At 40.3% G+C, this 25,095-nt stretch overlaps 1 protein-coding gene across 1 annotated transcript in view; it reads right to left on the bottom strand.

The window, feature by feature from the left end:
- Positions 1 to 4,265: 4,265 nt before the first annotated feature.
- The window catches only part of LOC146553065 (uncharacterized), a 33,775-nt gene continuing 12,945 nt past the window's right edge, over positions 4,266 to 25,095 (bottom strand). Inside the window, exons 4-5 of the mRNA XM_085255100.1 lie at positions 4,979 to 5,188; positions 4,266 to 4,555 (exon numbers count right to left, since the gene is read on the bottom strand). Of these exons, the coding sequence (XP_085111226.1) occupies positions 4,266 to 4,555; positions 4,979 to 5,188 (500 nt within the window). The remainder of the gene's footprint in view (positions 4,556 to 4,978; positions 5,189 to 25,095) is intronic.

The following is a 25,095-nucleotide window of genomic DNA, read 5'->3' as shown; positions in this document are numbered from 1 at the left end:
ATGTTGTAAAATATATATATTTTATTGTTTAAAATTACTCTGAAAATGTTAGTCTGCCAAATGTGCAGCAATTTAATTTATTTATTCTCTTTAGCTGATAGTTTGTGGGACCCAGGTAGACTGTATAACTGCATCTCTACCAATTTCTCTGCACTCCAGCCTCCTCTGTGGCATGTGAAGGGATTTTCCTTAAGGCAGGAGAAATTATCTCCACGAAAAGGAACAGGTTCAGCCATCACACACTAGAACAAATTTTCTTCTTAAATACAAATGGAAAAGGGTTACCTTAAATGCATCATGTTTTTAATTTGCAAGTTCATAAGCATTTTTCCTTTTCCATTTCACAATCAATTCTACCCCCAGGTCAAAAATATGTCTGGGAAAATTTCCCTAATATAATATTATTTATATATACACCCGTCTAGCGATTAAGTGCATGGAGGCAAGACCTCAGAGCAGAAGCATACTCCATAATGTGTTGTACATTATTATATGTTTAAATTATATGTAATGTGGTATTTTTCAATTATTGTATGTACCAACATCAAGAAGTCATAAGCAAAGAAAGACCACACCATGGTGCATGTTTACACAAGGAGAGTTTACTGGTCAAAACTATTTATTAAATAAATAAAACACATTTTTTTAACCACCAAAAAATGCACGTTCAAAGCAACAACAGCGGCCCAATATCAGACAGAATTCCACTCTGTAGAGTGGGTAATCATAATGAAGCAGTTGGTTTTATTTTGTGGATTCAAGCTGCTCTTCATATCTTTGGCCACCAGATGTCACCAGAGAGGACTGTGTTAAAAAGCTTCGAGTAATGAACCGTTTTTCAATACAAGCTTCAGTGCTTCAGAAAGCTTCTTTGACCATCACTATTGGTGACACTGATGTTAAATACACCTCCTGCTGATTGGAGGCAGGTGTGGACTCCAAGCTCCACCCAGGCGGACAATGCAGGACCAGGCCTGAGTGGAAAAACACTGAACACTCACACAGACTATGACATCAAGGACTCTGCAAAGAATCAGATGCTGGAAGGAGAAAAAGAGACAAAGTAATGGGCAGAATTGGAAAAACATCTTGATGAAATATGGAAAATGTGGGAAAAGAAGGATTTTCTTCCACATTTCCAGGAGCACCAGTTGTAAATGACCTTTAAATTTGGGAAATATTTTTACGTTTGTTTGAAAGGTCCTTCGGTTTTATTTTTGAAATCCATGCTTTTATTTTGAAACAGGAAACTGGGGGCGACCGTGGCTCAGGGGGTTGGGAATCGCATCTGTAACCGGAAGGTCGCCGGTTCGATCCCTGGGGTCTCTGTCCTGGTCGTTGTGTCCTTGGGCAAGACACGTTACCCTACCGCCTACTGGTGTTGGCCAGAGGGGCCGATGGTGCGATATGGCAGCCTCGCTTCTGTCAGTCTGCCCCAGGGCAGCTGTGGCTACAACTGTAGCTTGCCTCCACCAGTGTATGAATGTGAGAGTGAATGAATAGTGGTATTGTAAAGCGCTATATAAATCCAATCTATTATTATTATTATTATTATTATTATAAAACCGTTAATCTGTGAAGGATCCTCCTAGTGTAGACTGGAGTTATTCTCCTGGTTAAAGACCTGCTGATTTGTGTGCTCATCCTTACAGTCACACTGTGGAAGATCTGAAGCAACAGATAAAAAAAAACAAACAACAAACATACATTTGAAAAATTACAAGTTAACCATCCAGCAGGTCTCCACGTGGTAAGCATGTCGCACAGATATACCAATGAAAGCCATGTTGGGGGGAGAAGCTGTTTTGCTGAGAACACTCCTGTTGTGTGATCAATTTAAGTTTGGAATTGTATATTCCAAAAAGCAGAGCATAAATATTTAACTACATTTATCCATGTCCAAAATCTATTTAAATTATTTTTTTCATTCCATGCTGCAGAGGAAACCTGGAATTCCTTAAATTGACTGAAAAAATTAAAACCCATGAGGTGGAAACTTTAAACTCAAACACTTCACTTCTTGCTTTCTGCTCAGTTTTTGTATCATTCAAGGTTGACATGTAATTTATGTAAATAAAAAGATAATCATACATCAGGGGTGATTTCAAAACAACACAAAAAAGTATCTGTAGGACAAACTACGAGATTCTCATAAATTTTACTCTGTTGGATTTTGTGTGTTATCAAGTGACTGTGGACTGTGGAGACTGTGGAGTTTTTGTTTTAATGTGCATGTCTCATCCCAGAAAAGTGCGACTGCCTTTGTCAAGAGCCAAAAGAGAATTCATTCCCTGAAAAAAATACACTGCACCCAAAATATTTCATAGTTCAGCAATGCTGATGAATATAATAAACTTAAACCTACACCATCCTCTCTATTCTGGCTGTAGGAGCCATTTTTGGGTTTATACCTTATGTGGCCGCTAGAGGTCACCTTTTCCTGTTTTCATATGGCTGGTTCATGTAAAGGTAGCAGCTAATCGGTGTCAGGTGTGTTGTTAATTGTAAGAAGGCAAACAGTTTGTGACCACTGCGCTGTTATGTTAAAATGTTAAAATGTCTTGTTGGAATAAACACAAAAAAGGACAAGATAAGAACTGCTGAAGTTATTGGACTGTTTAATTAATTCATGCATACCAGTGACATCGCATCACCCCCGTTAACAAGATTACGAGATTATTAAGATTCACATAATTATTTATTAAAAGCTAGACATGTTAAAGGACAATAAGAAAGAAAAGTATTTCTTTGTGCCCCAGCTGGCCCCCTGGCAAAACTAGACCCGCCCCTGCACAGTTACCAGCTGTCAGCTTCGTAGAAAAGGATCCTGGTTTAGAAAGTAATATTAAAGAAATTCTAACAACAGCTTAGCAAACTTTAACGTGCTGCTGAAGTTTATCCGCTGGTTTCCTCTTTCTGGCATAGAGTGGGTGATAAACAAACAAAAGAAACAGGCCCCGTGACAGAAAAGCCGATCATTGACCAGTTTCATGATTGATGTAGCAACAGGAGAGGGAGGGAGAGAAAGAGGCAGTCGCTCCATAAATAGGTTTTTAAGCTAAACGTTCAGCGTTGAACTTACACACTTGCTTTACTTCTCTAGTATAGCTTTCTCTGAGATGCCAGTTTGGCAGCAAGGCTCCAAATGCTCAACCAGACCGCTGACAGGTCTTGCGGGCCACAGTTGCTCTATCATGTGACGCATACTGCTCCGACGTGCTAAGGTCATGAGCTGGGTTACGCCATGTTGCAAGTTTTGTGAGGTGCTTTTGTGATATTTAATGGATCGGATTACATTTTTTATTTCTCTCCAATATCCGATCCAGTAATTTAGGTCAGTATCAGACTGATACCGATACGTAATATTGGATCGGTCCATCCCTATTACAGACATTCATCAACAGCTGCCTCCAACAAGTCCTCTGCTCTATTTACCAGAAAAGATTAAAAACTGCGGACAAGAACAAACTAGGAACCAATAGCAATACCAATCCTGAAAAGAAATTATTGTTGGATTGGCCTCACCCTCAGGAAGCCCACCAATAAAATCACTACACAGGCCTTGTGCTGGAATCCAAAGGGACAGAAGAAGAAAGAAAGATCCAGAAACACATGGCACAAGGACAACTATCATAGTCTTGTGTGGTTTGTTAAAAGCTTAGTTTCAAATCGATATTACATTTTTAAATTGATCATTGAGCCCTAATGGGGATAATTATGTTATTCACAAAAGGTTCAGTGGATGTACTCAGTCATAATGTACAGGGGTGCCTCCAGAATTTTTTCATGTGGGTGGCCATATGGGGGCTACTGAAAACATTGAGGTGGCACACCAAAAGCATAATTTAATGTTTTGTTTTGTTTTTAATTTTTTTTATATGATCTTGTCAAATAAAGGCCACTTGAAAAATGTGGCCAAAAAAAGAAAAGATTACATGTCTATTCATTTCCTGTTATTAAATGTGATACTGCCTAGTTTGTCCCTTGCTGCTGCAGCTCGTGAGGGACAAACAAAGTGACAATGCGAATGACAAAAAATGTATATGCAGGAATAAATAACAAGGTAATGTTTCAACTCATTGTAGGGAGTCTTCCTCTCTCTTGGGCTCAAGTTTATTACAATTATGACCAACATAGGACAGTCCTGACAGGAGCGACATTGGAAGGGCTAGACATTTTGGCTCTTAGAATATTAATTCAGTTTCCTTGTTGCAGTTGGTGCTTAGATTCATCATGTGTCTCATTAACATACATCTGAGGTCTGATTAGGATCCAACATGAGTTAGATTTCTTAATACAAAACCGAATCTATTAAGGTTTTGCATACGTATTCTGTGCAACTTTACTTCAGGGTTCCACATGATGCCCAGCTCCTGCCCGGTCCAGATGATGATGCCATTGGTTTCCTGCTTCAGTGCAAGCTGCTCTTCTTCCTGATTGGTGGAGATTTCTTCCTGTTCCTCTTTAGTCTGTGGAGGATCTGTGTTCTGCTGGTCCAGACTGGAGTTCCTCTCCTGGCTACAGTTTTCCTTACAATCATGTTGCTGTGGGAGGTCTTGATGTTACACTGTGAGCAGGTCTCTCAGATATGTGAGCGATATTTAAATATTCTCTCTCATGCAGTGAACAGAGAATAATTCTGTTTACATGCAGAAAGTCATCATTTATGAGGCGTACAGCTCGCTGCTCCAACTTGGTCCTTGTGGCCAATAATCCACAGTTTTCATTGTCTCAACATTTTTCTACATACTGCGTACAATTCTGGGATAACATGACTTAAATCTGGTGGAAATTTTATTTTTTTATTAAACAACAGAAGATTTGAAACCCAGTTTTTATTTTACTGTGCTAACAGAAAACATGTCTTCAGTGAGGCAGTATCCCAGGCGGTAATGCATGCCATGTGTCTTTGTGACATTTTGTTATGAGTCATATTCATTTCCATATTATGAAATCTGTATATTACACTTTTACATACCTATTCTGGTCAGCTTTAGTCCAGGTTTCCACAACAAATCCAGCTGTTCTCCGGTCCAGACATGAATCCCTTCATCCTCCTGCTTCAGTTCAAGCTGCTCTCCTTCCTCACTGCTACACATTTCCTCCTGTTCCTCTTTAATCTGTGGAGGCTCTGGGTCCTCCTGGTTGAGACTCCTCTCCTGGTAACAGATCTGCTGATCATCCAGACCTTCGTGTTCAACAAAAAGACACAAGAAAATCGTGACTAATGTGATAATAAGAAAGATCAAGAAGGATTAAAAGGGGTCACCTATTGAGAATTTAGCTTATGGTTTCAAGGGCTCTTGCATTCTTGCAGATGTTGCCACAGAAACATTCAGTCATAGTCATTTGTTCATTGGGTGATGCTGATAACCTTACAACTGTCTGGGGTCTAATTTCTAGATTTGACTGCCAGTGATCATCACACAATGTGAATAAACAAACAAACAAACAAATGAACAGCAGCATGATCTGCATATGATGATGACATGAAAGCTTAAAGTATTTTACAACGGCAAGTAAGATATGCTATAGAGCAGGGCGATATGAACAAAAATACTTCTCACAATATACATTTGAAAATTTACGATAACGATGTAACTGACAATATAATTGACACTAGACAAAATACTTTATTAACTCCACAACTTTATTAGTGCAAAAAAAACCCCAAAAAATCTATCAATGTATTTTCACTTAAACAATCAGCTGTGTTTTATGTGCATTAAACTTATATAAAAATGTAACAGTGCAAATGCAAATTCCTTGTTGACAGTTTAACCAAAAGTTATTTCCGGTGGAAATTGGCCGACATATCCTCATCATAACCATGTATAATATCCACAAAACGCAAAAAGAGGTTATGCACACACAATATGGTAATATTATGTTGAAGCACAGTACGTATCACTCCGCGAGGCTCCTGCCTACGATAGCCGTAATGCTCCGACAATCCATCAAACGGTGTGGCTTCGTAGCTCAGCAAAGTCGTACTAAAACATTTGACAGATTTTCGAGCGCCGTGTACCACATAAAATTGTTTCGAGGTCAGTAAACACAACCAGAATTCACACATAAGACACACGGGATTATAAGGGGCACTGTTGATTTTCAGAAAAATCAAAGGATTGATTTTAAGTGTGCCGTATTTTCCAAAAAACAATAATAACAAAATAACGACGGCCCGCTAGCATGCTCTACTAAAAATAGTGCTTTGTTGTGTATCTGAGTGACGAAAGCTAAGCCAGTTTGACACCACTGAAGTTGCAGGATTTTTACAATCCAATTGTGGTTATTATATACACTCAACAAAAATATAAACGCAACACCTTTGTTACTGCTCCCATTCCCCATGGGATGGACGTAGAGACCTAAAATTCATTCCAGATACACAATATAACCATCCCTCCCAAACAGTGGTCACAAATCAGTCCAAATGTGTGGTAGTGGGCACATCTGCCATATTGAGATAATCCATCCCACCTCACAGGTGTGCCACATCAGGATGCTGATCTGACATCATGAGTAGTGCACAGGTGTACCTCAGACTGCCCACAACAAAAGGCCACCCTGGAATGTGCAGTTTTTTGCGCTATTGGGGGCATCCTGATGTGGCACACCTGTGAGGTGGGATGGATTATCTCAATATAGCAGATGTGCCCACTACCACACATTTGGACTGATTTGTGACCACTGTTTGGGAGGGATGGTTATATTGTGTATCTGGAATGAATTTTAGGTCTCTACGTCCATCCCATGGGGAATGGGAGCAGTAACAAAGGTGTTGCGTTTATATTTTTGTTGAGTGTGTGTGTGTGTGTGTGTGTGTGTGTGTGTGTGTGTGTGTGTGTGTGTGTGTGTGTGTATATATATATATATATTTATATTTTAGGGGTGCAACGATATTCGTATCGATATTGAACCGTTCGATACAGTGCTTTCGGTTCGGTACGCATATGTATCGAACAATACAAAATTTGTAATTTATTTTATCAACTTTCCTTCTGACGATACTGTCTGTGTTGAGCGCTCAGTGGATCTGCGCTCGACAGTGCAGCCTAGGCGGAGTAGTCGAACGCAGATTCACTGAGCGCTCAACACAGACAGCATCGTCAGAAGGAAGAGCGCAGGGCAAGCTAGCGAGACAGAAGTTAAGCTCTCGTTGCAACATGGCAAATTGAACCTCCCCCACCTTCATTCAGATCTGGCGTTTGGAATTATTTTGGTTTTCATGTGATGTATGACCCTGAAGGTAAGCGCGTCATGGACTAAAGTAAACAGTATGTTGGATGTGCCATGCAATGCTCAATTACATGGGTGGGAGCTAGTGTGTTAGCGCAGTTAGCTCGTTAACGTGTTGGCCGTCCAGCCCCACGCACGGGGCGATCTGCGGTAGCTCGTTAACGGAGATTTGCCGTATTGTGGCGTTAACGTCATTTCAACGAGATTAACCTGAAAGCACTAGTGGGAACACAACGAATATGACTGCACATTTACGCAGTATATATATCTCTATATCTCTATCTATATATCTATATCTCTGTCTATATCTATCTATCTATATATCTATCTCTATATCTATATATATATATCTATATATATCTTGTTAGATTATAATATTATTTTATGCCATGTTATACCCCGAATTAAAGATTGTGAATTATTATGTAGTTTTAGTTTGCATTATTCTCCTGAATTAGAAGAAGCTGATAACTATTACATTAGTTAAACTGATTTGCATTACATTAAATTGCTGACTTGTTGTGAATGAATGATATTGTTTTATGATGCATTATACTGCTGAGTTATAAGAAATACTGTTCGCAGAAGGTTATTGTCTAATTTGTCTGAGTAGAAGAGAACAGAGTGTGCTGGAGTTTTCTGCCCCATTTCAGCAGGAGCAGATAAACAGGGAGCCAAGGTCGTAGCTCAGGCGCTGTGTGAGAGAGAGCATGTGAATGTTTAGGCTTTTATGATAAGGTGGAGGCACCAGAGGCTATAAAAGTTTGAGTAATGCTCCACCATTTTGAGATTTTGAGGCTGTCTGCATCAGTGTCCATCTCCCACGCGTGTGATCATTAAAATCATCGTTTGACTCAACCCGGCCGGACCAGTGTTGTTATTGTGGTTTTTTCTCTTGTTTCCATCCCCAATTTTGAACTCGTAACAATCTATAGATCTATCTAGATCTAGAGATATATAGAGATATCTAGATATCTATCTCTATATATCTATATCTATCTCTATATATCTATCTCTATATCTATATCTATCTATATCTATATATCTATATATATCTATATATATATATATATATATCTATATATAAGGCATACATGGAACGCCATAACCAAGTGGCCGGCATAGTGTACAGGAACATCTGTGCCGAGTATAACCTAGAAGTCCCAAGGTCAAAATGGGAGATGCCCCCAAGGGTGGTGGAGAATGACCGAGCTAAGATCCTGTGGGACTTCCAGATACAGACGGACAAAATGGTGGTGGCTAACCAACCGGACATAGTGGTGGTAGACAAACAGAAGAAGACGGCCGTAGTGATCGATGTAGCGGTTCCGAATGACAGCAATATCAGGAAGAAGGAACACGAGAAGCTGGAGAAATACCAAGGGCTCAGAGAAGAGCTCGAGAGGATGTGGAGGGTGAAGGTAACGGTGGTCCCCGTGGTAATCGGAGCACTAGGTGCGGTGACTCCCAAGATAGGCGAGTGGCTCCAGCAGATCCCGGGAACAACATCGGAGATCTCTGTCCAGAAGAGCGCAGTCCTGGGAACAGCTAAGATACTGCGCAGGACCCTCAAGCTCCCAGGCCTCTGGTAGAGGACCCGAGCTTGAAGGATAAACCGCCCGCAGGGGCGTGCTGGGTGTTTTTTATATCTATATATATATCTCTATCTATCTATATATCTCTATCTATCTATATATCTCTATCTATCTATATCTATCTATATCTATCTATATCTATATCTATATATCTATATCTATATCTATATATCTATATCTATATCTATATATATATATATCTATATATATATATATATATATATATATATATATATAATAATCTATATATAATCAATAATATATATAATCATCCCATATTTCGTCATATTGCACAGCCCTAACATTAGCCTACTACAACTACCTTGTTTTAGTTGTTGTAGCTATCTAGGTTATGTCCCACTTCGGAATCTTTGATGTACTATCGCTGTGTGACTCACTACTATTACTGAAGGCTGCATTACAACCTGCTAGCTGCAAATAATCATGTGCAGTTCTAAAAGCAAACAGAAAGAAAATCTATTACTGATACAGAAATTGTTTTCTATACGAAATCGCTGCAAAAACTGCAGCCTTACCTAATGTCCACCCTACTGTTACTCATTTTACATCAGGATTTAAAAATTTACTTGGGATTGCTGCACATGATTGTTTGTAGCTAGCAGGATGTTAATGCTATGAATCAAGTCTAACAGTCTTTAGTCTATAACTTTAGCTAAAGCCAGCTAACAATGTTAGCTCGGTGGCTAGTAGCCTTTAGTTATCGCAATAATTCACATGGCAATAGTACATTCATGTAGTTGTAAAAAGCATGCAAATATACCAAATAATCCGGACCAAAGTATTTAGAATACGTTATTCACATTGAGTAACTTAACAGGATACGTTATAAACTACATTTGGCCAATGTAATCTTTAGTGGAAAACATTTTAAAAGTAACCTTCTCAACATTGCACAGATATAACTGCATAAACTTTACTGTGGTGTATTACTAGTTTAGATCAATAGTTTAGATCATGCCCACATGAATCACACGATCCCGCAACTCCCACACCTCCACAAATTTACACACCTGTATTGTGTGACTTTATCCCGGGTCTGATATCAAGCAGTCTTAGCTGACGGATCTCCTCCTCATACCGGACGATCGTTTTTTCAAACTCTGAGAAGATTTCTTCTGCAGCTGAAGTTAATCTCTTCTTGATAAACTCTCTCAGATGCTGAACTGAAGACATTATTGCAACGACAACCGATACCGCCAAACCAACGTCTTCAAACTTAACTCGGGATCGCGACGGGATCTCTCAGTGGCGCCATTGCTGCTATTCTTCTTCTACTGAACTTACGGTAGACTGGAGATATCAAAGGCGTAATACTGCCCTCACCAGGTCTCCTAATTTATCTGGTACGGTCCATGAAGTGGAATGAAATAAAAATATACAAATACATTAATATAAATATATTACAGACATTTAGAGCACAGAGAAATTTATGATCACGGACAATTAGGATGAGGCTGTTGTTTTAATTGTGGTCACCTTTCTCTTCCCTTCTGATAATAACAGCTGTGTAGTGAAAATTCATTTCGTTTGACAAACCAAACATCCCACAATTAAAAATCCACAAGCCACTGCTGTACTGAGATAATATTTTGTACTCAGGCAAAAGAAGTCCACTGTCTAAAATTGAAAGTTGCGTTTTTATGGTCTAAGAAGCTTGGAAAGAAAAGTGTCTGGACTTCTTAAGTTGTTCTTAAGTTGCTTGAAGACGTTTCACCTCTCCCCTGAGAAGCTTATTCAGTTCTAGAGTCAAATGGTGGAGAGACCCAGATTTACCTAGCCCCACCCTATCATATGATTTTTTGAGGTCAGATTGCCCAGGGTGTGAGTGGGCGTTAAGGCGTCTGGGAAGGGATCTCAAAACTGGATTATAGATGGCCGACAGTTGGTGTCGTAAGCCACTGCCTCTGTGCAAAATAGTCGCTCACAGTGGCTTGCAAAAGTATTCGGCCCCCTTGAACTTTTCCACATTTTGTCACATTACAGCCACAAACATGAATCAGTTTTATTGGAATTCCACGTGAAAGACCAATACAAAGTGGTGTACATGTGAGAAGTGGAATGAAAATCATACACGATTCCAAACATTTTTTACAAATAAATAACTGATAACTGAAATAATGTTTGATAACTCTGAAAAAGGTTTGATTTTCATTGGTCTTTCACGTGGAATTCCAATAAAATTGATTCATATTTGTGGCTGTAATGTGACAAAATCTGGAAAATACTTTTACAAGCCACTGTAAATACATACTTATTAATATCTAAACCATACTTAACATTCTATTGAATCCTACTATTCATTGTTACCCCTAATTCCTATCATTACTTTCCCCAAACAATAAACAAGGAATGAAGTAAATGTATAAACCTAGCTACCGTGATAGATATGATTTTGATACAATTTAGCATAGTTATATATACAATGGGTCATCAACTTATCAGTTTCATATTCTTCCAAAAGCAGTTTTCGAAACATCTTTATGAACTGACTAATGCTTGGACATTGTTGTAGATCCACAGGAAAACTGTTCAACAGTTTTACCACACAAATGGTAATACAAAATATTTTAACCTTTGTCCGTGCTGTAAGAGTCTTCAGATTTCATTTTCCCCTCAATTCATAGTCCCCTTCTCCGTCAAAAAACATCCTCTGCACATATCCTGGTAACATATTCTATCTGGCTTTGTACATAGTTTTTGCAGTTTTATATTTTAAAAGATCCATAAACTTCAGAATTTTTTAATTTCAAGAACATAATGTTAGTGTGGTCTCTAAATCCTGCTTTAGTAATCATCCTGGTAGCTTTTTTCTGAATTTTACATAACGGTTGAAGTGAAGTTTTGTATGTATTTCCCCGGATTTCCACACAGTATTACAAATATGGCAGTATAAGTGAACAGTAAAGTACCCGGAGTTTTGGAAAAATGCAAAAAAAATGTTTAGCTTTACTCGGTACAGAGTTGTTTCTTGCCAGTTTAGCTTGTATATGCTTTATGTGAGGTTTCCAGCAGATTTTGTTGTCTATTATCAAATCCAGAAATTTTGTATAAGAAACTTGCTCTACCTCAACAAAATTTATCAACAATTTTGCTCCAGCATCCTTTTTACAATGTCCAAATAATATAAATGTAGTATTATTCAAATTTAGTGATAACTTGTTTCTGTCAAACCATGTTTTCAGTTTAATCATTTCTGGTGTGACAATTTCCAAAAGCTGCTGTGAATTCTCTGCAGCACAAAAAACATTTGTATCATCTGCAAATAAAATAAACTGTAATATATCTGATGTTTTACATATATCATTGATGTACAGGATAAACAGTTTTGGTCCCAATACTGATCTCTGTGGAACTCCACAAACAATGTCCAGGCACTCTGATTGATATTCACCAAGCTTCACAAACTGTTGCCTGTCTCTCAAATAACTCCTGACTCACTCTAGCACCACTCCTCTAATGCCACAGTACTCCAGTTTATCAAGTAATATTTCATGATTAATTGTGTCAAAAGCTTTTTTTTAGGTCAATGAAAACATCAACTGTGTATTGTCTATATTATTGGTGATATTTTCAATAAGTTCCATTAACGCCATGGATGTTGATCTGTTTGGTCTGAAACCATACTCACTGTCCATTATCATTTTATATTTATCTATAAATTTGTCAAGTCTATTAATGAAAACTTTTTTCAGTATTTTTGAAAATTGTGAAAGTAGAGAAACAGGCCTGTAATTTGTGAATTGGTGTCTATCTCCATTTTTAAACAGTGGTATTACTTTCGCTGTTTTTACTTGTGTTGGGAATTGACCAGTTTGTAGAGACAAATTGCACGTGTGTGTTAAGGGTTTGGAGATGCCATCAATATCTTTCTTAACGATTTCCATATCAATGTCATCAAAGTTTGTAGAATTTTGTGTTTGTGATTTCCCGACAATATCAATGATTTTCTTTTCTTCTACTACCGTTAAAAACATTAAATGAGGATTACGTTGAATGAGTTTAGTTTCTTTCTCTGCACAATTTCTTGTATCAGGAATTCTATCAGCCCAATACTTACAAAGAATTTATTGAACTCATTAACCACATCACTCATGTTACTAGCATTATTAGTGAAATACAAAGGATAATTTAACTGCCAAGAACCATTTTTAATGATGGCATTTAATGTTTTCCAAATCCCTTTAATGCTATTTTTATTCATATTTAATAATTTCTCATGACATTCCTTTTTACATGACCTCAAAACACTAGTTAATTAATTTTTATATTTTATGATGTGGATGCCAGGTCCTAATAGGTTAATAAAGAAGTTAAAGATTTTGATACAAATTGGTGTTATGATAGCTCCGAGAGGGAGGGGTGTGTTCTTAAATTGCATGCTATTTTAAATTCATGTTGGGTACCTCCTAAGGAATTGTTGACCGCATTAAATAAGTCCACTGTAATGTTTAATTGTCTAAGTTGATCTGAAAATACCATTGCAGATTTGTTTGAATAATCTTTTTTCATGTCACCGATGGTGGTATGAAAAAGGAAGACATGCTCTTAGCAGACAGGGGAGTTGTGTGTTCAGTGTTTGCTGTTATGTGCTCCACTTTTGTTCTGAAACACAACTTCAGAAGACATTGATGGAGTACAGTTGAGGACCTGGAAAGGAAAGTGAGGACGAGAATCAATGAACTTAGTATGATAAAGCCCTTTGAATGTGTTGAATCTTCCTGGCCAGTTGCTTCACCAAAAGGCAGATCACACAAAGCCCTGTTTAACAGCTCGTTTGGAAGTACTGTTAGTTTTTCAAAGAGCAGCAGGATTGTGCAGTCACATGTTTTAAAGGCTTTTCAGAATTTCTACAGGCTGGAAAGATGTTGATTCAGGGTTTTGGAACACAATTTAAACCAAAACACAAAATTTACAGGAGATGTAAAGTTTGATGCCAACAGTTTTAATTGAACATACAAGATAAAATAAAATAAAAAAAAAAAAAGCTCTCTAGTATGTTTGACATAAGCACATGGAGGCCAAAAGCAAACAAAGATAAATAAAGATGAAGACTCCCAGGGAACTTCTGAGCTCCTTTATGGGAGAGGAGTCACCAGCTCCTCCTCCTTTATTATATAATTATCAATATTTTATCTTTAAACTGAATTATCTACAATCTTAAACTGGATTGTTTAATGTCAAAATGGAACACAACACTGTTAAAATGACACATTAGTCCATAAGTTATGTTATAAATATAAATAATAAATGAGCTTAAAATATGGATCACAGACAATTTGAGAACAGATCAACTTGTCAACATTGTCATTCCCTAAAATATTCTCTTTCCATCTGAAAAGCACTTGCCATAATGTCAATCCAACTACTACATGGGTAGTTTTTTTAAACTGATATTTCCAAGTGTGTTTTGGAGAAATAGTTATTTTTACATCAAGACACTAAAAATATCTCAAGCACTGTCGAGGCCATGCCAAAGAAAATGAAGAAACTTCAGCAAAGACAAAGCCTATAAACTATAAAACAATGTCAGAAAAAGGTGATAATGGTGCAAACATTTTATGGTGCAAGACAAACTTTGTCTTGTCCATGTGTCAAAACAGAAACTGAGCTTCCGAAAGCCTTTTTAAATTTTCAGTTTTCAATGACCCAAACACTGTTTATGTGTTCTACCACCACCATTTTCTAAGAATGAAACTTAGCATGTAGCATCTTTTCCTAATTGCATTTTCAACTGTACTGGAGAACTAAAATGTTTCACACAGGTGCTGAAACAGTGTGGTTTCTCACTTTTGTGAACTGGCATGTGTTATTTCAAGTTTCCCTCTACCTGAATCTTTTCTAGATTGCTACAAGAATGTGGCTTCTCACCTGTGTGAATTCGCATGTGTGTCTTTAACTGACCCCTCTGAATAAACCTTTTCCCCACAGGTGGAACAACAATGTGGCTTCTCACCTGTGTGAATTCGCATATGTATCTTCAACTGACCCTTCGTAGTAAATCTTTTCCCACAGGTGCCACAACAATGTGGCTTCTCACCTGTGTGAATTCGCATGTGTCTCTTCAACTGACCCCTCTGAGTAAATCCTTTCCCAAAGGTGCAACAACAATGTGGCTTATCACCTGTGTGAATTCGCATGTGTCTCTTCAACTGACCCGTCGTAGTAAATCTTTTCCCACAGGTGCAACAACAATGTGGCTTCTCACCTGTGTGAATTTGCATGTGCATATTCAAAATGTGTTTCAAACTAAATCTCTTCCCACAGGTGCTACAAGAATGTGGCTTCTCACCTGTGTGAATTCTGATGTGTCTACTCAAATCTGACGTCCACCTAAATCTTTTCCCACAAATGGTACAAGAATATGGCTTCTCAACTGTGTGAATTCGCATGTGGCTTCTCAAATTTGATTTTATATAAAATCTTTTCCCACAAGTGCTACAGGAATATCGTTTTTCATTTGCATGGAATTCCATGTGTACTTTCAAATGGCTTTTCTGATTAAACGTTTTCCCACAGGTGCTGCAAGAATGTGGTTTCTCACCTGTGTGAATTTGCATGTGTCTAGTTAACTTTGACTTCCAAAAAAATCTTTTCCCACAGGTGCTACATAAATGTGCTGTCTCGGAATTTTGAACACTCGGGCCTGATACGATTTGCTCCCACTCATTTCTGTGCGAGTTACCATCCTTGATTTCATCCTGATCTGCGTCAGGAGATTTGTGAGAATGGAGCTGGTCACTGCTTGGTTCTGGTTCACTGTGGCCACTTTCTTCACGAGCAGGAAAAGTTTCAGTCTCCTGCTTTAGAACAACCGTTTTTTCCACTTCAGTGGTACAGAGTTCCTCCTGTTCCTCTTTAATCTGTGAAGGATCCTCCTGGTGTAGACTGGAGTTCTTCTCCTGGTTACAGACCTGCTGAGTTGTGAGCCCATCCTCGTCCTTACAGTCATGTTGTGGAAAATCTTAAGGGACATATCAAAAAACATACATTTGAGAAATTACAAGGTAAGCTTAACCATTAAGCATATGGCTTAGACAGATCATCTACGATGAGAAAATAAAGACGATATATAATCAAACAAAAGCACAAAGTGGTATCTCTTAAATTTTGTTATCAAAGTGCACAAAACATTTAAAAGTTTGCTTAAAATTATTCAAAAACTTTACAGGACACTCACTTCAGGATTTATTTATTGTTTAGATTAACCATTCATTGCCTTAAAGTTGGGGAGAATGGGAGGTAGAGCCTTCAGCTTTCAGGTCCCTCTTCTGTGGAAAAAGCTGCCAGTTTGGATTCGGAAAACAGACACTCTTTTTAAAAAAATAAAAAAATATTAGGCTTAAAAAAAATTTTCCTTTTTGATAAAGCATACATTTATGGCTGGATCAGGTGGCCCTGATTAGGCTCATTGAGATTTAAACTGGGTGAGAGAACCAATCTTTCTTATACCTGGGGGTATAGAGTTCAGCTAAAAGCTCTGCTTCCCATCATGGTGAGGCGGAAGGAAGGCACAGAAAGCTGGATAGAAGAAGAAGATCAAAGTGAGCGGACAGAAAAGGTAGTGGTTAACAGGTCAGAAAGGTAAGGAGGTGCGAGGTTATGAATGGCCTTGAAGATGAGCAGAAGAAGCTTGTGGAATATCCAGAATTTCACTGGGAGTCAGTGAAGTTCCTGAAGAACAGGGGTGATGTGCTGGTAGGAGGCAGTTCTGGTGATAATGTGAGCAGCAGAGTTCTGAACCAGTTGAATCTTACGGAGGGATTTTTGGGGGAGACCATGCAAGAGAGAGTTGTAGTAGTCAGTGTGGGAGGTAACAAGACTGGGCAAGAATGGATGTAGACTGGGTGACAAGAGAAGGACGAAATCTGTTAATGTTGCGTAGATGGAAATAGGCAGAACAGGTGAGATTATTGATGTGAGATTTATAGGAAAGTGAACAGTCTAGGATGACACCAAGGCTCTTAACCTGAGGAGAAGGGAAAACTGGAGTTATCGATAGTGAGTCAGAAGTGGTTTGCCTTCAAAAGGTTGGATTTGGTGCCAATAAGGAGGATTTCAGTTTTATCCTTATTGAGCTTCAGAAGGAGTAATAAAGGTAATATTAAAACTAAGAAGCTGCTGCCATTGTTGGAAACTGGAATTGGCTGGGCCACGCTATGAATCCTGGGATAGGTTGGGCAGCGAAGGATACACCCGACCCATCCTTCAAATCTGGAAATGAAGGACATTTGCCGGCCGCAGTTGGAGGATTCTTTGAATTTGGACAGCCTTCGTCGAGTCGCTGTAACGCAATCGGCCTACAAATGCAGCCTCTGAAGGATTTGATTTCGTGGCTCAAGAGTTGGGAGTTCGCCTTGTAATCAGAAGGTTGCCAGTTAGAGCCCCAGCTTGGACAGTCTCGGCCGTTGTGTCCTTAGGCGAGACACTTCACCCGTTGCCTACTGGTGGTGGTCAGAGGTCCTGGTGGTGCCAGTGTCCGGCAGCCTCGCCTCTGTCAGTGCGCCCCAGGGTGGCTGTGGCTACAATGTAGCTTGCCATCACCAGTGTGTGAATGTGTGTGTGAATGGGTGGATGACTGGATGTGTAAAGCGCTTTGGGGTCAATAGGGACTAGTCAAGCGCTATACAAATACAGGCCATTTACCATTTGATTTTGATAGTCGACGTAATCGTGACTAGTCGACAAGTCGTGGCAGCCCTACCTTACAGTATAAACCCCCTTCAGGACACTGTTGTTGGGATTACAGTGGGATGCAAAAGTTTGAGCAACCTTGTTAATAGTCATTATTTTCCTGTATAAATCGTTGTTTGTTACAATAAAAAATTCTCAGTTAAATATATCATATAGGAGACAGTGATATTTGAGAAGTGAATTGAAGTTCATTGGATTTACAGAAAGTGCAATAATTGTTTTGATTTTTTTTTGGGGGGGGGGGGGGGGGGTTTGCCTGTCCCGTTTGGCTCTTTTGCCATCAGAATTATTGTCTAAAAGTGAAGAAAGCTGCCCAACGGATTTAATTTACCAAATGGACCATCCCAGTCTTGCCGTAATGGTCTATTTGATTCACCTTTTGTTTATTTTATTTTATTTTATTTTCACTTGCTAAATACGGGACAGACTTGACTGGGGAAAAGAAAGGGGAGAAAGAAAGAGGGAAAGAAAAATAGCAGGGAAGAGGAACGGTGATAAAGGGCAAAAAACAAAAAACAAAATAAGCAGACAAAAAATACATGTATCAATCACCTGGATCACCTGTTGAGAAAGAAAAATGGCAGTGGTTCCCAAACTTTTTTTGCTGGGTCCCCTTTTGTTTTACAAGAAAAATGTTCGCGCCCCCCCGCATGCACGCACTAACACATCCTCCAACCACACACACCCATATTTTGCTCCATTACGGTTTATTTCACACCTCAAACATTTAGTAAACAATTAAGCAAATACAAGTAATCTGCAATAAATTACAGGTAGTAAGAAAATAAACTACCAACTAATTTACGCTACGTCCGCACCTACACGGGTATTTTTGAAAACGCAGCTGTTTTGTCCACATGTAAACGGCGTTTCAAATCACCAAAAACTGAGATTTTTTTCAAACTCCTTTTTTGCGTTTACGTGTGGACGAGGAATACAGAGTTCGTCACGCAACGTCAAAGGTATGTGCGCCACGTTGTTTACATGAGATGAATTGCAGAATGGCAGATAGAGACGAAATACTATTAATCTGACTATCTGCAGGTTTTACACGCAGTTACTGTCCCTCCATTTACAAAGGCAGAGGTGTCACAATGTGATTATTTTACGTGTAGTTGTTTTTTTCCTCTAATAATATTCAACATTGCTATCAATACATTTTTCAAAAAATGCCTCTGTACAAAATAGGTTTAAAAACAAACTGGGATACTGTTTGTCCGTGATTTGAACCGGGGGAACAAATCGTGGCAGGATCAGCCTGATATTACTGTAACTTTACTGTATAAAGTATAGTATAGTATGTATATCTCCAAAATGTCAGGAATAGTTAGTCATTACAACAAGTGTTTGTGAACTAAAAATCACGAATATGGGATACTGTTTGTCTGTGATTTAAACACCCCACCGCTGCTCCCGACGAAGGGAAAAAGCAATTCTGCTGAGGAGGCCTACCTTGGCACTTGTGCAGGTGAAGCCAAAGGGAAGATATGCTTCACCATATTTACTAGTCTCTGGCTTAGAATGAAGTTGGTTTGGAAACATATTCAGCTATGCTTCATCTCCTGCTTTGAGTTTCTGTAGGCGCCCGTGCTAGCAGTGTCCAAGCGTTGTTTCTCTCCCCCCCCCCCCCTTTTCATCCCGCGCCATGGCTCTGCGCACCCGCTAGGGGGCAGGCCACACACTTTGGGAAAGTCTGATCTATGGGAATATAACAGTAAATACTAAATATTAAACATTATCGTGCAGCACGTAAGATCGACAGCGCACACTGTGCTTTGAGGTAGGAGCCAAAAAGGGTGTAGTTGGTGTGTGTGAGTACCCGTGTGTACACCTGTGAGCATGAGCACGCTTGTATTTAAAAGGTTCCTTTATGTAATGATCTGCTAGTGGGTGTGGGGAGCCACAGCCCCGTCCTCCAGGGCATGAAGCAGGTATGGAGGAGATCAAGACTCCAGAGGCCCTCAGAACACAAGAAACCAGGGAAGACCCCATGAGGGGTCACTCAGCAGCCACGGAGCATCATCATCATTGTTTATTTATATAGCACTTTAAAAACACACAAGGCTGACCAAAGTGCTGAACAACAGAAACATAATAGATACCATAAGAATAATAAATACGATAAAATAATAAACATAGCGAAAACAATAAAATACAAGTCAGTCAACCACTGAATCAAAAGCCAGTGAATAAAAATGCGTTTTCAATCTGGATTTAAAAACCATCACTGATGTCGATTGCCTAATGTGAAGAGGAAGATTATTCCAAAGCTTAGGAGCCACAATAGAGAATGCTCGTGTAACCCATGGTTATTTTATTGCCAATTGTATTCTGTTTTTATTCTAATTTGAAGTGTTACTGTTTTGTTAAATGCCGAGTTTTCCCATGTACCGTGAATGCACCATAGCGCGTGCGTGGTGACTTTCTTTCACTGCATCCGCCTGCACGGAGCTAGATGCGCAAAGCTATGTGGATATTCAGTCTTGTAACGTGTTGCACTACGGAATTAATGTTTTCTATGAAGAATATCCTGGCTGGTTTTTTTTTTTTTAACGTGGTAGAAATCTGCTGCAAGGACCGAGCGGTGCCATCTAAGGACTGGATGCCACTGGAGGTGCCTAGAAAGGATGTTCTCACTCTGAAGGCCACCTGTTTCCTTGGAGGGTGGTAGGATACAACGATTTGCAATTTTTTTTGGATTAACGTTTTTTTTCTGAGATCTCAGGACACTTTATGTTGTTACTTTTTTCTTTTTTTGGGTCAGATCTGATTCCACTTAACACAAAAAAACTGATGCATCAAAAAGCAAAACTGTGACTAAAGACAGTTAACACTTACTAAGAACACTGAATACTAAGTGCACTGAACTGAAATGGACAGCCTACCTGATACATTTATGGACACTTTAAGTGATATATTGTACATTGTTGAGATTTACATGTTTGAAATGGTCTAAATTTTTTGTTCATGTCTATTTTTGGAGCATTTAAATGTTGAATACACTCAAATCACTTTTCTCCCTTTAAGTTGTTGTCAGTGTCTCATTCTGAGTGGAGGGATATTCCGTCTTTAAGTTGAGTTACCACTGCCAGTCTCCTTACGATCCTAACTGAACCCAACAAGAGTAGATTCTCAAATATTGTTTTTTTCGTTGACTTTGTATGACAGATTACTGTGGATTTGACTGTATTTGGACTACTCAGTTAAAAAGGGTGACACTCTGTCTCCTCTCAGTTTCAACCGTGATTTGGGGACTGAGAGCAACAGCTGCTCAGCCACAGCCCTGTCCTCCAGGGCATAAAGCAGGTATGGAGGAGATCAAAACTTGAGGCATCCAGAGGCCCTCAGAACACAAGAGACCAAGGAAGACCAACAGAGGGGCAGCCGCGGCACTATTGCAGAAAGAGCTGAGGAGAGCCCCCCCATGAGGGGTCACTCAGCAGCCGCAGAGCAGATGCCACGGGGAGTTGCAGTGACGTGCCGTGAGCTCCGCCGGCAGCCATCTGTGACAGAGTGGACCGAGCCCCAGGCCGAGAGGCCGGGGGCACCCCACCCACGAAGTGGCCCAAGCGAGCCTCAGGCCCCGACAAACAGCCACTAGGAGTGAGCCGGTGTGTACCTGGACGCCCATCCCCGGACACAAAGAACCACCAATGCACAGATGTCTGAGGGCGTCTGCCACTGGCAGGGGAAGTGGTGGGGGGAGATAGGCCTCCATACCTTGGAGGGCCTGAGATGTCCCTAGAGAGGTGGCGTCTGATACCCAACCTGACATATAGACACAGACAAACAGGCACACACAGATACAAACATCCATTTCCACCCTCATGCTCTCATGTGCACTTCACACTCAACCGACGTGGAGACAGACATAGAGAGACACTATACACACAATCACACTCCCCAAGGGTACTCTAAGCCCCAGGTCTTGGTACCCTTGCCCCTGGAGGGGGAAACTGCACCCAAACCTAGGTAGTGTTACAGTTTTCCCTGGGGTGGAGAGAAGCAGACTGCCCTGACTCGGCAGCAGCACGGAGGCCCCACATTCCAGAACCCAATCGGATGGCCAACTCCTCCTCCTAGCCCCCACGTTCCAAAAGGCCGCAGAGAACGGGGGTGTGTGAAGACTCCAAGCCTCGCTCCGCCCGCTCATATGTAGTGTTGATGCATGTGTGTTCTAAGGTGCATTTAAAACCCAGGAGGGCATGGAGCTACCTGCCAGAGAGCAGCAGGAAAGCGCATAGCCCTCCCCCGATAGCCTTCAATGTCTATGTGTATTTAAAATTGAGAGGTAGGCAACGACGCCAGGGGTGAGGTTGTACACCCTGATGTACACCCAAGATCCTATATGTATGTGTAATGAGAGTGTGAGTAATGTGAATGTCCAAGTTGTGGGATAAAATTGAGACACAGGAGGCCAGAAGGGGACAGAGGGGGAGATGCCTCCCCGCAACCCGCCAGGGAAAGGGGCCCCAGGCCCATCCGGACCGGGGCCCCAGGCCCATCCGGACCGGGGCCCAGTTCAGCAGTGCCGCCCAGCCCCACAGAGCCCGGGACAGCCCACCCGACCCCACCACAGAAAACTGCACCCACCCCGTCATCCACTCATCTTCCAGACTACACAAGACAATAGACACTCAGGCTGAGATCTTCCTCCATCTCTCCTATATCTCCCCCACCAGTTGAAGAGCCCCCCAGGTGGCTCGATGCACTGGCAGCACCCTGCGCCAGGGCTGGGCTCCCATACACCCACCCGCCCACAACCCCAGCAACACACCAACCAGGACCCAAGCCCCCAAGGCCCAGCCAGGGCCCCAGCCCACAGACTGAGCACCCCGAGAACCTCATGCCCATCCTGGACCCACCCAAGGGCAGCCAGGCTACCAGGTCAGTAACCCACGTCTGTCAGCACAGACCCTCCCCTAGCCCCGCTGCACGCAGCCACGAGGAAACCGTCGCCTAAGAGCCAACAGAGCCCTAAACAGGCCATGACCGCAACCCTGGGTTGAGCCCTCCAAGGAAGATGCTCCTGGGGAATCCCCCGACGCCCCAAGCCTGTCGCTACCCCCACACCAATCACAACAGCGAATGTGGGACCAAACTATGACATCCGATGACCTGTATAGTGCACTCTATGTAATATTTTGTATTGAATTAATTGAAGACTGGGATTTCTAATTAAATGAAAGGTTGTTAAGTATATATGAGACCAGAAGTTTTGGTCTAAGTTAACTGATAAATCCGCTTCCCATTTTGCAATAGGAAGTGATATTGATTCATCTGTTTTAGAAAGCATTCTGTATATTTTGGAAAGTAATTTGAGGGTTTTAAGAGTAAGAAATTGAACCACACTTGGTGGTGTTTTTAGTTCAACTTGACCCGGTTTGAATTTCTTTTTTACTATGGATTTAATTTGTTGATATTCTAAAAAGCTTTTCTTGTTGATCCCATATTGTGTAACTAGTCTGTCAAATGGAATAAATTCTGTTCCTTCTAATATATGTTCTAAGTATTTGATTCCTTTACCACTCCAATCTGAGAAGTTTATCATATTATTGTTTTGTAATATGTCAGGGTTGTTCCAGATAGGTGTACGTTTGCATGGGATTAATGAAGACGCCGTCAATTTTAGAAACTCCCACCATGCTGTCAGAGAAGAGCTGATGCAGACGCTTTTAAAGCATTCATGTCGTTGGATATTTGAGCTGATAAATGTTAGGTCTGAAATCTCTAGATTATTGCAAAGTGCTTGTTCTACATCTAGACAAGGTTCGTCTAAGAAGGTATGTTTTAGCCATCCTGAGATAAACTGAAGAAGTAGTGCTGAAAGTTAGGTAGTTCTAATCCTCCTTTATCCTTGGTCTTTTGTAGTGTTTTTAAGCTAACAATTGGGAGTTTATTTTTCCAAAGGAATTTGGACATACATGAATCTAGAGACCTGACCCAATCTTGTGGTGGTTTAGTTGGGATCATTGAGAATAAATAATTTATTTTTGGTAAGACCATCATTTTTAATAGCGGCAACCCTTCCCATGAGTGATATGGGTAGACATTTCCACCTAGCCATATCACCTTCTACTTTGTTTAAAAGTGGGATATGGTTTAATTTAGTTAGATCTGTAAGCTTGGGAAAAACGTTAATACCTGAATATTTTATATTTCCCCGATTGCAGTGGTGTAGAAGAAGAATAATGGAAGGAGCAATTAATCGGAAGGACTGTAGATTTTGGCCAGTTAATTGAGTAATCTGATATTCTTGCAAGACTTTATCAATTCAATCACGCCAGAGATATTGGTTTGTGAGTTTTGGAGAGAAAGTAACACATCTGTATAAAGGCTGATTTTAAGTTCCACGTTCTTGCATTTTATGCCCTTAATTACTGAATTCTGTCTAATTGCTGCTGCTAGTGGTTCAATAGAAATTGCAAACAGTGAAGGGGAGAGTGGGCAGCCCTGCCTCGTGCAATAATTGTTTAAACAAAATCAGGCAGGTGCATAAATTTTGGCACTGTTGTCATTTTATTGATTCCAAAACCTTTAGAACTAATTATTGGAACTCAAATTGGCTTAGTAAGCTCAGTGACCCCTGACCTACATTTACAGGTGAATCCAATAATGAGAAATAGTATTTAAGGGGGTCAATTGTAAGTTTCCCTCCCCTTTTTTAATTTTCTCTGAAGAGTAGCAACATGGGGGTCTACTCTCAAATGACCTGAAGACAAAGACTGTTCACCATCATGGTTTAGGAGAAGGATACAGAAAGTTGTCTCAGAGATTTAAGCTGTCCGTTTCCACAGTTAGGAACATATTGAGAAAATGGAAGACCACAGGCTCAGTTCAAGTTAAGGCTCAAAGTGGCAGACCAAGAAAAATCTCGGATAGACAGAAGCGACGATTGGTGAGAACATTCCGAGTCAACACACAGACCAGCACCAAAGACCTACAACATCATCTTGCAGCAGATGGAGTCACTGTGCATCGTTCAACCATTTCAGGCACTTTACACAAGGAGATGCTGTATGCAAGAGTGATGCAGAGGAAGCCTTTTCTCCACCCACAGCGCAAACAGAGCCGCTTGAGGTATGCTAAAGCACATTTGGACAAGCCAGCTTCATTCTGGAATAAGGTGCTGTGGGCTGATGAAACTAAAAATGAGCTATTTGGGCATAACAAGAGGTGTTATGCACGGACTGGGAATCTTGTCAAAGTTGAGGGACACATGGATTCCACTCAGTATCAGCAGATCCTGTAGGCAAGGCAAATTTATTTGTATAGCACAATTCAACAACAAGGTGATTCAAAGTGCTTTACAGAGACATTAGAAACAAAAACAAAAAGTATGATTTAAAATTGATTAAAACAAGCAAACAAACAAAACTAAACACACATTTCACACCTGTTCGCGCGATCTGAACCCTTATCGTAAGGGGAGCTACCAGTCCTTCTGTGGACGAGCTACTTTCTATTTTAAATTCCCTGAATTTAAAATACTCTCTAGACCCAGTCTAGACCCAGTTGGGGAGCTACCCAGAGCTCTAACCCACTT

Source organism: Mchenga conophoros, linkage group LG18, assembly GCF_057382185.1.
Source record: "Mchenga conophoros isolate Kocher_MC1m ecotype Shallow Benthic linkage group LG18, M_conophoros_male_GT1.1, whole genome shotgun sequence".
Lineage (NCBI taxonomy): Eukaryota > Metazoa > Chordata > Actinopteri > Cichliformes > Cichlidae > Mchenga > Mchenga conophoros.
This window is presented reverse-complemented; position numbering and strand designations above follow the sequence as displayed.